The sequence below is a fragment of the Pecten maximus genome, chromosome 3 (genome assembly GCF_902652985.1).
Source record: "Pecten maximus chromosome 3, xPecMax1.1, whole genome shotgun sequence".
NCBI classification, from domain to species: Eukaryota; Metazoa; Mollusca; class Bivalvia; order Pectinida; family Pectinidae; genus Pecten; species Pecten maximus.
The window spans coordinates 989,044-1,003,960 of NC_047017.1; the positions used below are offsets into that span (position 1 = coordinate 989,044).

The window sequence follows — 14,917 nt, forward strand, 5'->3', positions numbered from 1 at the left end:
ATGTATCTCTGGGTTTTCCAGATTACCTTTCACGTTTAGGAGGAATTTGATTGGGCTATCAACTGCCCCGGCGACATTCACCGCCCGACAGGAATATATCCCATTATCCTCTGCAGTCACTCCTGTGATCCGAAAGCGGTTCCCTGATACTTTCTTCCGATCTTTAACATTGAGCAGTCTGAAATTTACAGCAGAAAGAAAATTTTACACAGGTTAAAAGTACAAATTTTATCTTCACTACAGTGACAAAATACATTTATAGTACACAAATTTGTTACTAGTAGTGTAGGCAACATTCGGTTTTTTGACTGGCCACAAAATGCTGTAGTCTCAACCCAGTGACTCCCCAGCTAATATCATGGTGGGGTAAGGAGAACCTTGACAATTTACTGGTAAACATCTATTTTTTTATTACAGCTAGTATTTAAAAACACATACACCACTTTATAAACACACTTTTGAGAAACATTTTACAGACTCTGAACTGTCTCCAAAGGCAAACTCATCCATCCTTCATATCATTTGCCAAATATGTATTTGATATATTTGAAAAAAAAATACAGGAGGAAATATAGGTTATAAAGATTTTCCGAGATTTACAAAATAAAGTTGGTTTTGATACCCAGAAACTCCTTACTTTTCCATATGTAATACTTTGCTAAAATAACATGCAGTATGGGAATTTGTCAGTATTGCCTCATCCTATATCTTGTTGAAATAAACCATGTGGCAAAATAGTGTTATGGTAATTAATTTCAAAATTTTATCAGGGAAACTTGTTTGGTAAACAGTGAGCTGGTACAATTAGGAAGAAACCCCAGTGTATGCACTCTGTGAAGCCCTTGGCAAGATAAATTAACTATCTCATTCAAGTCTGCGATATATTTTTCATGTGATGATATGGCCAGATTTTTTCTGGAGAATAAATCCTGTTTGACCGACCATCACTATATAAATATGTTCTGGTCATTAAAGAACTTTAGCTTCTTTTTCATGTCTAATCGCTTCCTTATAACCCTAACACTTCTTCAATCATTAACTCCTGATATTTATACGGACTTCAGTTCTGTATCTTCTGTTGTCTGTCCATCTCCCCTTCCATAGAAACAGATCTGATTGTTCATTCTATCAGTGCCCTCTAGTGGTTACCATGGAGATAAAGTCAAACATTCCATTTTCATGGAAAACTTCTGCTACCTTAAGTAATTATCATTAATGTGAATTTAAATGATTATTAAAAAAAGTAATTTCAAAATACTTTCAAACATTGAGGTAAATAGATTTTTCTGTTTTCTCTCTAGCTCTTGAAAAGCTCATAGCCCTGGAAGGAAAATTCACATCAAGGATATAAACGGACTGACTGTATCGGGATCAGAATGCTTGTAAACCATGAGTTAGCAAGGTTCTCTATAATTACACATTAGACTACTGCCCATCACAGCATCCTTCCCTCTAATTGTCAAGTCTTTTACATGGTAATAAACCAAAAATCAGACAGAAAAAATAAACAAGTCGGTAAACAGATATAGTAGTTTGAATTTATGAGGAATTTTCTTGGGATGTTGGGTCAGAACTTGCCTATATATCATTCACATACACAACAATCTTCTTACAAAGATGTTACATTTGAGAAAAACTATGTTGGGATCATATATACTGTTTATGTACAAACAATTTTCCCCCTGCTGCACAGCATTTACATATGGTGGTGTAAGGTATCCATGTATTTGTGCAAAGGTTGAAGGTCACATCTGACAAATCAAGATGTTTTTGACAGACCTATGGAAGCATGTACCGAACAATGGTTTATGGTTACGAGGTAATAACGGGGCCAAGGTAGGATAGGGATGTTCTTCTGGTTACAACAGTATCCCTCTATGGCAGATCATGTTCTTCATGGGTTAAGGTCAATGTGACCTTTGACCCTCACAAAATTCCACCTGCATACGAAATGTTTAATACTGGGCAATTAATGGCAGAACGTGGCCTTGAAATACCAATAAATTAAACTGGTAAATGATTTTTATGTTTACATCACAATCAACCTATTGCCTGGTTACATGTACTTTTCCTTTGGATAAGCAGCAATCAAGGGGAGACAAATAAGACACAAATCTATTATTTTATCATTAATGAAAGTAAAAATTTTAACCAAACCATTTTCACGTAGAAGAAACATGAACGATAAAGCCCTATCAGAAATTCCATGATGGTTTCAACCTTGAACATTTAACAATGAAAAAAAACAGTGCTAACAGAACATAGAGCACAGTTGTTCATGAGATAGAGACTTATGACATCAGCAATGATCTTTGACAAAATCAGTTCTGTGTTTCTCACCATTCCTGAATGTAAGAACCTAAAGAAACAAGAAAGCTACAAGTGATTACAAATAAAGCACTTCCTGTCATTGCGACTGTCAGACCCTGGCAAATTGGAGCTGGTTTATGGTGCTATTTGCTTCATTAAAAGCCAATTTGGGATCTGTTCAGTGTCAATAGCTACACTATCAAAGTCTCCTGTGTAGGTAGCACTGTAAACAGAGTGACACCACAGCATCAGGCCAGCTCTATCACACAAGGCACAACAATCAACCTTCTTTGAGAGTGTGCCTTGCAGAGGCAAGTTCAGGATTTCAAAGCATTTGTAAAACACCCAACAATGCCCGAAAACCCAAACAAGATAGAGCATCAGTCGTTATTGTCAAAATAATGGCAGACAGCGCCATCAACAGCCTTAATAATGATTTTCATTACAAAATTTCCTTCAAGGGCACCAGTTTAGTTCAGTATGAATGACTCTGCCCTGGTTTTTGTTACTTTGAAGATCATGTTGAATGGTTTCTAGCCAAATAGTTCTACACAATCTGATAAGGAGGTTTTTTTTTTATAGATAAACTTGTTTAACTGATACATGTTTTACAGAAGTTTCCACCCTAAATCCAAAATTGGTTAACTAAGTTATAGTTATCTATAAGCTATAGCTATATATAGGTTATCTCAGCTATATGTTATCTGAAGTATATATTATCTCAGCTATATGTTATCTGAAGTATACATTATCTCAGCTATATGTTATCTGAAGTATACATTATCTCAGCTATATGTTATCTGAAGTATACATTATCTCAGTTATATGTTATCTGAAGTATATATTATCTCAGCTATATGTTATCTGAAGTATACATTATCTCAGCTATATGTTATCTGAAGTATACATTATCTCAGCTATATGTTATCTGAAGTATACATTATCTCAGCTATATGTTATCTGAAGTATACATTATCTCAGCTATATGTTATCTGAAGTATATATTATCTCAGCTATATGTTATCTGAAGTATATATTATCTCAGCTATATGTTATCTGAAGTATATATTATCTCAGCTATATGTTATCTGAAGTATACATTATCTCAGCTATATGTTATCTGAAGTATACATTATCTCAGTTATATGTTATCTGAAGTATATATTATCTCAGCTATATGTTATCTGAAGTATACATTATCTCAGCTATACGTTATCTGAAGTATACATTATCTAAGCTATATGTTATCTGAAGTATACATTATCTCAGCTATATGTTATCTGAAGTATATATTATCTCAGCTATATGTTATCTGAAGTATACATTATCTCAGCTATATGTTATCTGAAGTATACATTATCTCAGCTATATGTTATCTAAAGTATATATTATCTCAGCTATATGTTATCTGAAGTATATATTATCTAAGCTGTATGGTTTTGGTATATCCTTGAATTCCCCCTTGTACTGTACTGCATAATACCAGTCTCAAAACATTTGTCTGGAAAATGTGATGCATCATTAATTTTTCTGAAAATATTCAAAAAGGAGAAGCCTATTTCCATGATGTTTTAGCTCCTTTAAATTGGTAAAATTGCAGTAAACTCAACAACATGTTGGCAAAAACACAAGTTTAAGAGCTATTCTCAGCAGTTCCTCTGAAAACAAATCAACTGTTTGATCAATTTCTTGCTGGAACCCGCAGGACATCAGTCTTCTACTGCCAATTCCTTTAATAGGTAAGGCTAGAACACTTGAAATGCACCCAACCATTACCTAGAACATCCCATTTTTTTCATTACCGACAGAAAGTGTGTTGTTGGTAAACAAATTGTTATGTGGATATACGATTCCCAGGTGATGGAAGCCAAACACAAAGAGAAAACCTACTGCGGATAATACCAATACATATATCAATATGATAATCTATTGTTTTCCTACACGGTCAATCATTCATATAGCATTTTTCTCGCCCTACATCATCAAAGCCGAGGCTTCACACCTGAAGACCAGGTAAGCCACTCAAGTACCATAAAGGGAGTACACCCTGTTGGATTTACCTAGCCAGATATATAATCAAACTGCCCACAGGTAGTCAGGCTTCTTGCTGCATCATCAAAGTTGGCTCAACAAGTCTTCTAATGTCACCCACATCAGCATGCTTCCCCAGAGATTAATTCTCAACTCGTATCACTGGTTGAGAAAGTGACATGATGCTTTATTGGGATAGTCAGAAAATTGTTTAAGTGTAAACAAGGCAATTTTCTTCAATGACTCTTATAGCCAATAGGTAAAATATCTTTAAAGGTACATGTTCTGGTACGTAAGGTAATTCTCAGGGATTCATTTTGAAAAGACAAAGAGATTGAAAGTGAATAAAAAATGATGATCATGAAAGGCTCAAGGCTTATTTTTTTTAAATTGATTTCAGTTCAAATACATGTATGGAATCATATATTTTTATTTTCTACCAGTTGACCTCAATCTCAAAGATGAACTTGTATTTCCAATGTTTAACTTTTTTTCTTTAGGATAGTTACCGAATATTACTTGGGTGACCATGTAGAAAGTAGCAGTTGGTGTATTACATCAAAATGTGTTCTGAATTTTCTTTCACTTTTGACAAAACTGTAAGAAAACCAAATGCCATACATTGCTAATTAAAGCCCAACAAAGCATGAAAGTCATCATTAAACTTTCTGATATTTTTTCTGAATTTAGCAATTAAATAATCATTTTATACATACTTGAGAAAAGACAATACAATGAGTTTAACTGTATATTTTTTCATCATCATTTTGATTTTCAGCAATCGTTGTGGTTTGGATAACAAAAGATAAGAGACGTCAACTTCACTTTAACCTTTATCATTTTAGCGAAAATGCACAAAATAGTGTTTTATTTATTTTAGGAAACTAATTAAAAGATCTACCAGCTATATTTTTCCTAACCCTTTGTGATGATATATACCGCTTACATTACATTCTCTGGTTAATGAAATGACCTTTGGTATTCAGACCTTTCACACACTGTCATTTACTGGTTTATTTCACTAATGGCAATGTGCTAGTGGAATCAAAGATGATTTATTTTCTTATACATTTTTCTACAGCAGGATAAAAACTGATTTCAGCTATATTCCTGACAGCCTTGGATCTGAGGTACAGATGTAAGAACAGCCAGCGTCGACTCTGATGGATCATACAATGTCTTTGCTGTATGGTACCTATTAGATTTTCGTTAATACCTGGTGTTTGGTAAATGAAAAGGTCATATATAGGATATCACAGCCAACAGTGAGTGGTGTTGGACAATTTACAGAATTTACATTTCAGACACAACCTGGGCTAATGATGTGATGCTAATGATTTTGTGACCATGGGGACGACACTAAAACTCACCCATATAGACTATTTCCATTATGGTTCTGACACAAAAAGCCTAAACTCAGCAAGTAAATTGTGGAAACAGCATGAAAATAAGAGCCCAAAGATAGCAGCAGTTTCTGTTTAACGCCAGCAAGTATCTTGCATACCCTCCAAAAAGTTTCAAGTCACCCACAACTAAACAAGTAATTTTTAATGTTTCTGCACAATAAAGACAATTATCCATAACATGTTCTTGCATTGAGCCTTAGAACACAAACCCAGCTGCAGTCTTTGTAACAAAATACTACACATATTATTACTAAATGGATAGAAATCTGTCCGACTGTCTACTTTTGTGTTAGCCTACTATAATGTTGTATTATTGTTACTCTATTATAGCTACATAAACCAGCACCACCTACATGGAGAGCGGAAATGACCATTGGTCACTCCAGCAGCTGCAGCCATAGACTGATAAGCATGGAAGTGTTGGAACGATTTGTCTATCATCAATAATTAATAAAGAGGAGTTATTATTGATCTATATATACAGACCTTCTGGTTAGTTATCTGACCTTCTGTGACCTTAGTTGAGTGATGAGCAACCACTAGGAGTTATCACTCCGCTGTGTATAGGCTCATAATTCTGTCTGTATTCTATCAAATATCATAATAATAATGATTGTATCTACTGAGGCATGGAACTGATTTCTCATTTCTCATCTGATTACCTGCCACACTGCTGATAATTCACACCTTAGACCTATACTCCACACCGACACTGTCCATAGATATTCCAAGCTTTAGACATACACCCCAAACCAACACTGTCCATAGATCTCCAAGATTTAGACCAATACCCCACACCAACACTGTCCATAGATCTCCAAAGCTTTAGACATACACCCCAAACCAACACTGTCCATTGATCTCCAAGCTTTAGACATACACCCCAAACCAACACTGTCCATAGATCTCCAAGCTTTAGACATACACCCCAAACCAACACTGTCCATAGATCTCCAAGCTTTAGACATACACCCCAAACCAACACTGTCCATAGATCTCCAAGCTTTAGACATACACCCCAAACCAACACTGTCCATAGATATCCAAGCTTTAGACCAATACTCCACACCAACACTGTCCATAGATCTCCAAGCTTTCGACATACACCCCACACCAACACTGTCCATAGATCTCCAAGCTTTAGACATACACCCCACACCAACACTGTCCATAGATCTCCAAGCTTTAGACATACACCACACACTAACACTGTCCATAGATCTCCAAGCTTTAGACATACACCACACACTAACACTGTCCATAGATCTCCAAGCTTTAGACATACACCACACACTAACACTGTCCATAGATCTCCAAGATTTAGACATACACCCCACACAACACTGTCCATAGATCTCCAAGCTTTAGACATACACCCCAAACCAACTATGTCCATAGATCTCCAAGCTTTAGACATACACCCCACACCAACACTGTCCATAGATCTCCAAGCTTTAGACATACACCACACACTAACACTGTCCATAGATCTCCAAGCTTTAGACATACACCCCACACCAACACTGTCTATAGATCTCCAAGCTTTAGACATACACCCACACACTAACACTGTCCATAGATCTCCAAGCTTTAGACATACACCCCACACCAACACTGTCCATAGATCTCCAAGCTTTAGACATACACCACACACTAACACTGTCCATAGATCTCCAAGCTTTAGACATACACCCCACACCAACACTGTCCATAGATCTCCAAGCTTTAGACATACACCACACACTAACACTGTCCATAGATCTCCAAGCTTTAGACATACACCCCAAACCAACACTGTCCATAGATCTCCAAGCTTTAGACATACACCCCACACCAACACTGTCCATAGATCTCCAAGCTTTTAGACATACACCCACACCAACACTGTCTATAGATATCCAAGCTTTAGACCAATACCCCACACCAACACTGTCCATAGATCTCCAAGCTTTAGACCAATACCCCACACCAACACTGTTCATATAGATCTCCAAGCAATAGATCAGTTTCTATTTGTCATCTGTAAATACCTCCACCAAAAAAGGCCATGGAAAAATCAATCATCTAAGTCAATATTACAGCAAACAGCCATGCAATAGTTACAAATAGCACCATTTAATGTGTTTACATAAACCTTGAGATACATTCATTTTATAATTCAAAATTCAAAATACCAGAATGTCGATATGAATAAGAAACCATTTTTTTTATAATTCAAACAGAGCGATATTTGATCATATGCACAAGCTCCAATACACAGCTAAGCCTAGTGTATATGTGGGATATTGTACAGATGTCCGAGGTATTGTCTCCAACAGAACATCAAACAGTTTTCCAATGGGCAAACTCATAACCATTGTCTAATGAATAAAAAATATCTTAAAAGGTATATGAGAATTGATGTTCTTATATAGAAGGTGTAAATGATATGATCAGTAGTTCAGATCTCTTTTGAACAGGTAGTGTTTTTAACCATACTTTCCTTAAGAAAGTGATGGGGTTTTTTCCCACTCATATCTTGAGAAAGTGGAGTGAACCTCTATCTTCAGAACAACCTCTTCTTCTCACAATTTACCAATACATTTGCTGTTTATATGGAATGGTTAGTTTAGAGCTGATCCACATATTTCCTGTCACATTCCAATTAATGCTTGAACTATATTTTGTAAAGACCTTGTCATTCTCAAAATTAAAGTGTGACATACATTTCAAATTAAAATCATTAGGCATATACATGTACATTCTTATGGACCTTTATAACCTAGCTACTTTGACCTTGTTTGGGTTACATCAGGTCTGGGAATCAATTGTTTCATGTTTAGATAAAGTTCAGTAATTGTTCCTACCTATAACTTGTTATTTCTTTGATATATGTTTGGACTCCGTTTCAGACTTTATTCCCTTCTGCGGAAACCACATTCGAAACTGTATGACCACTGTTGTTGTCACTTGGAAAGCCCTATTTTTTGCCACTTTTCGTGATCATCTAAACTTTAACACGCTTCATTACTTGATAAGCGTCACTGTCAAATGAATTCTAATCTGCTAAAAATTGGATCCAGAGTCTGATGTAAGTAACTGGATTTTGCATTGTGTTATTTGCGAAATATTGTGCATAAATATGCATTCACACAAGCTATCTGGAGCACTGATGATGCTTTTGAATTTACACAAAGACTGATGATGTACTTGGAAGGTATACAAGTTAATGACACTATAGAGAAGGCATTTCATGATGACACTATAGAGAAGGCATGTCATGATGACACTATAGAGAAGGCATGTCATGATGACACTATAGAGAAGGCATGTCATGATGACACTATAGAGAAGGCATGTCATGATGACACTATAGCAGCACTTTGTGTAGTGAAAATGGCAATAATGTTTCAAATATCCTTAGGTATATCTTGCCACACAAATAAACTATGATAGACCTTCACATAAACTGCCAATAGAAAGAAAGTTGGTACGTTAGCTCCAACAAGTCAAACAAACAGGTTTTTTTTTTATAAATGCCAATTAAATTTTTGAAATGTTCTTGGCATTTTATACAGAAATAAAATGTAAAAATGAGAAGAGTAAAGAATCTCTCTCTCAATCATCAGTATTTGGGAAAGCTGGATTGGATACTTGAGCTGCCTGAAGCATGTCTTATCAGGATCACAACACTCCAGTCTTAGAGCTTGTCCATCTTCAATTCCTTCTAACTTCCACAATATACAGTGTTTAGGTTGTCAGGCTCCAGCTGAAATATTTCTCCATTTTCATATGTAAGAAAGCTGTTACTATTTATAACTTTACCACCATAAGACAGGAATAAAGCTGACCAATTAGCATTCTGACATCAACAGAAACTCAATAAAACAAGCATTCTGAGAGTATTGCTAAAACAATACATGTCCCCTACGTGCCTCCTCTAAAAATAGTAACAGTGACCTTGACCTTGACCCAAAAATCCTGAAACTCAAACTTGATTAAACCAACTCTTATAAAATTAATGAATCAAAATGCCACTCGGGTTTTGTGTGTTTGCTGGGTTAATCACCCAGAGAACAGCGAAGGCCACTTTGAGGCAGGTTCGAAGGCCACTTTGAGGCAGGGTCTCCATGGGTCCCAAGGTCCCCTACCTCACTGACGAACAACATATGAGAGGCCTAGCTGTCAAATGCCATCCACAGCAATTTGAGTAAGTGACTTGCCCAAGGACAGACTGGCCCGTCTTCTTGAGAAACACAAACTGACACAGTATGGAAGTCACATTGTCGAACTATGTATCTCAGATCCCCATACAGAAAAACACAACTACACATTGGAAAACAGATCTCTGGACAACCCAAAGTTTGCACAAGACAGACAGATGGACAGACAACCTGAACCTCACATCAATTTTGATGGGTGTATAACTGAATTTCGAATTCTAATTAGGATTTCTGCACAGCTCTGCCATTGATCAAGTCATGCAGTGTGTAAAACATCTTTTTGACTACATCGGCCGAGTGTCATCCTGGTGTTCTTATTTCAAAAGTAGCACATGTATATCATTTATCTGTCTAAATCATGTACACGACTGTCTAAATCTCTAATCCTATGTCATCATTACACATGTACATGACTGTCTAAATCTCTAATCCTATGTCATCATTACACATGAACACGACTGTTTAAATCTCTAATCTTATGTCATCATTACACATGTACATGACTGTCTAAATCTCTAATCCTATGTCATAATTACACATGTACACGACTGTCTAAATCTCTAATCCTATGTCTACACCACTGTCTAAATCTCTAATCCTATGTAATCATTACACATGTACACGACTGTCTAAATCTCTAATCTTATGTCATCATTACACATGTACACGACTGTCTAAATCTCTAATCCTATATCATCATTACACATGTACACGACTGTCTAAATCTCTAATCCTATGTCATCAGTACAGATGTACACGACTGTCTAAATCTCTAATCCTGTGTCATCATTACACATGTACACGACTGTCTAAATCTCTAATCCTATGTCATCATTACACATGTACACGACGGTCTAAATCTCTAATCCTATGTCATCATTACACATGTACACGACTGTCTAAATCTCTAATCCTATGTCATCATTACACATGTACACGACTGTCTAAATCTCTAATCCTATGTCATCATTACACATGTACACGACTGTCTAAATCTCTAATCCTATGTCATCATTACACATGTACACGACTGTCTAAATCTCTAATCTTATGTCATCATTACACATGTACACGACTGTCTAAATCTCTAATCTTATGTCATCAGTACAGATGTACACGACTGTCTAAATCTCTAATCCATGTCATCATTACACATGAACACGACTGTCTAAATCTCTAATCCTATGTCATCATTACACATGTACACGACTGTCTAAATCTCTAATCCTATATCATCATTACACATGTACACGACTGTCTAAATCTCTAATCCTATGTCATCATTACACATGAACACGACTGTCTAAATCTCTAATCCTATGTCATCATTACACATGTACACGACTGTCTAAATCTCTAATCCTATGTCATCATTACACATGAACACGACTGTCTAAATCTCTAATCCTATGTCATCATTACACATGTACACGACTGTCTAAATCTCTAATCCTATGTCATCATTACACATGTACACGACTGTCTAAATCTCTAATCCTATGTCATCATTACACATGTACACGACTGTCTAAATCTCTAATCTTATGTCATCATTACACATGTACACGACTGTCTAAATCTCTAATCCTATGTCATCATTACACATGAACACGACTGTCTAAATCTCTAATCCTGTGTCATCATTACACATGTACATGACTGTCTAAATCTCTAATCCTATGTCATCATTACACATGTACACCACTGTCTAAATCTCTAATCCTATGTCATCATTACACATGTACACCACTGTCTAAATCTCTAATCCTATGTCATCATTACACATGTACACCACTGTCTAAATCTCTAATCCTATGTCATCATTACACATGAACACGACTGTCTAAATCTCTAATCCTGTAAATGACATTTTCAGGCATTTTCCAAAGCATTTATGTATGAGTAATTGCGTCTGTTAGAATACTGACACTTCCAGAGTGTTTTTTTTTCACAGATTCTGTCAAGATCTCAAAATCTGTCTTTTTCAAAATTTGAGAAAGGCATTTTGAACCGACACTCAAATATTACCACAAAATCCAATTCATCAGTAATTTCCTTGTAGCTGATATATTACAACCATGGAATAAACACGATGACTGAAGCTTTCAAATAAAAAGCAAAACAGGTAAAATGAAATCATTATTTTCATCATCAACTGTCATGTTATCTGCAGAAATTCTTATCAATATCAGCCTTAACTCAGTTTGCATGTTTTCACATCTAGTAAATTTCGCTTCTCTTGTTGGAAAAGGAAATTGCTGACAATTCAACCATACTGTCAATATATTTTTTTTTAATTTCCTCAAGAACAGTTCCAGATGCCCAGCTGGTAAGGTTGAAAGGGAGCAAACCCGATCCCCAAATGGAATATGCTAGCTCTCTTCAAAAATGACAGCGCTGCTTGTAACAAAGACTGAGGCCTTCAGGGGATACATATTATGTATGAAACCCGTAAAAATCTGTGGGTAAGACATTCTTGTTGTGCTTATCGCTCCCATTACTATTGTCACAGTTCAGAAGTGACAGCTTCACCAAAGCACCTCTAAGGCCTGTATGTCATATCTCAGAGGATATTATGGTAGCATACTTATATCAAGCTGTATACATTTTTTGCAGGTCCTTTGTTAGTTGTATAACATGTTAGGTTAATCCTTTCACATGAGAAATATGGAAAATGTAACGTACCATGGACTGAAACTCCTGTAGAACTCCCCTCCCATGTGTACCCCGACATGTAGAAGGGAGGGTTGTGTCACCTGTAGAACTCCCCTCCCATGTGTACCCCGACATGTAGAAGGGAGGGTTGTGTCACCTGTAGAACTCCTCTCCCATGTGTACCCCGACATGTAGAAGGGAGGGTTGTGTCACCTGTAGAACTCCCCTCCCATGTGTACCCCGACATGTAGAAGGGAGGGTTGTGTCACCTGTAGAACTCCCCTCCTATGTGTACCCCGACATGTAGAAGGGAGGGTTGTGTCACCTGTAGAACTCCCCTCCCATGTGTACCCCGACATGTAGAAGGGAGGGTTGTGTCACCTGTAGAACTCCCTCTCCCATGTGTACCCCGACATGTAGAAGGGAGGGTTGTGTCACCTGTAGAACTCCCCTCCCATGTGTACCCCGACATGTAGAAGGGAGGGTTGTGTCACCTGTAGAACTCCCCTCCCATGTGTACCCCGACATGTTGAAGGGAAGGTTGTGTCACCTGTAGAACTCCCCTCCCATGTGTACCCCGACATGTAGAAGGGAGGGTTGTGTCACCTGTAGGAAGCTCCCCTCCCATGTGTACCCCGACATGTAGAAGGGAGGGTTGTGTCACCTGTAGAACTCCCCTCCCATGTGTACCCCGACATGTAGAAGGGAGGGTTGTGTCACCTGTAGAACTCCCCTCCCATGTGTACCCCGACATGTAGAAGGGAGGATTGTGTCACCTGTAGAACTCCCCTCCCATGTGTACCCCGACATGTAGAAGGGAGGGTTGTGTCACCTGTAGAACTCCCCTCCCATGTGTACCCCGACATGTTGAAGGGGAGGGTTGTGTCACCTGTAGAACTCCCCTCCCATGTGTACCCCGACATGTAGAAGGGAGGGTTGTGTCACCTGTAGGAAGCTCCCCTCCCATGTGTACCCCGACATGTAGAAGGGAGGGTTGTGTCACCTGTAGAACTCCCCTCCCATGTGTACCCCGACATGTAGAAGGGAGGGTTGTGTCACCTGTAGAACTCCCCTCCCATGTGTACCCCGACATGTTGAAGGGAAGGTTGTGTCACCTGTAGAACTCCCCTCCCATGTGTACCCCGACATGTAGAAGGGAGGGTTGTGTCACCTGTAGAACTCCCCTCCTATGTGTACCCCCGACATGTAGAAGGGAGGGTTGTGTCACCTGTAGAACTCCCCTCCCATGTGTACCCCGACATGTAGAAGGGAGGGTTGTGTCACCTGTAGAACTCCCCTCCCATGTGTACCCCGACATGTAGAAGGGAGGGTTGTGTCACCTGTAGAACTCCCCTCCCATGTGTACCCTGACATATAGAAGGGAGGGTTGTGTCACCTGTAGAACTCCCCTCCCATGTGTACCCCGACATGTAGAAGGGAGGGTTGTGTCACCTGTAGGAAGCTCCCCTCCTATGTGTACCCCGACATGTAGAAGGGAGGGTTGTGTCACCTGTAGAACTCCCCTCCCATGTGTACCCCGACATATAGAAGGGAGGGTTGTGTCACCTGTAGGAAGCTCCCCTCCTATGTGTACCCCGACATGTAGAAGGGAGGGTTGTGTCACCTGTAGAACTCCCCTCCTATGTGTACCCCGACATGTAGAAGGGAGGGTTGTGTCACCTGTAGAACTCCCCTCCTATGTGTACCCCGACATGTAGAAGGGAGGGTTGTGTCACCTGTAGAACTCCCCTCCCATGTGTACCCCGACATGTAGAAGGGAGGGTTGTGTCACCTGTAGAACTCCCCTCCCATGTGTACCCCGACATGTAGAAGGGAGGGTTGTGTCACCTGTAGAACTCCCCTCCCATGTGTACCCCGACATGTAGAAGGGAGGGTTGTGTCACCTGTAGAACTCCCCTCCCATGTGTACCCCGACATGTAGAAGGGAGGGTTGTGTCACCTGTAGAACTCCCCTCCTATGTGTACCCCGACATGTAGAAGGGAGGGTAGTGTCACCTGTAGAACTCCCCTCCCATGTGTACCCCGACATGTAGAAGGGAGGGTTGTGTCACCTGTAGGAAGCTCCCCTCCCTTTTGTACCCGACTCTATGTCCTCCATGGTGTAATTGCCACCTCTTCCAGCCCCAATGCATAACGGTTGACATCTGGCCTCAATTTGTAAGCGTGTACATCTGCATGCAACATTTTGGTATGATATTTGCAAGATAACCAAATTATTTTTGAGTATTACCTAACAGAAACTGTTGGAAATTACTTATCTGTAATAGAGTGATTAATATCAGTAAAATTGAA

General features: G+C 38.6%; 1 protein-coding gene across 1 annotated transcript in view; it reads right to left on the reverse strand.

The window, feature by feature from the left end:
* LOC117322900 (inactive tyrosine-protein kinase 7-like) overlaps positions 1 to 14,917 on the reverse strand; it is a 152,205-nt gene that overhangs the window by 41,214 nt on the left and 96,074 nt on the right. Inside the window, exon 4 of the mRNA XM_033877845.1 lies at positions 27 to 178. Within this exon, the coding sequence (XP_033733736.1) occupies positions 27 to 178 (152 nt within the window). The remainder of the gene's footprint in view (positions 1 to 26; positions 179 to 14,917) is intronic.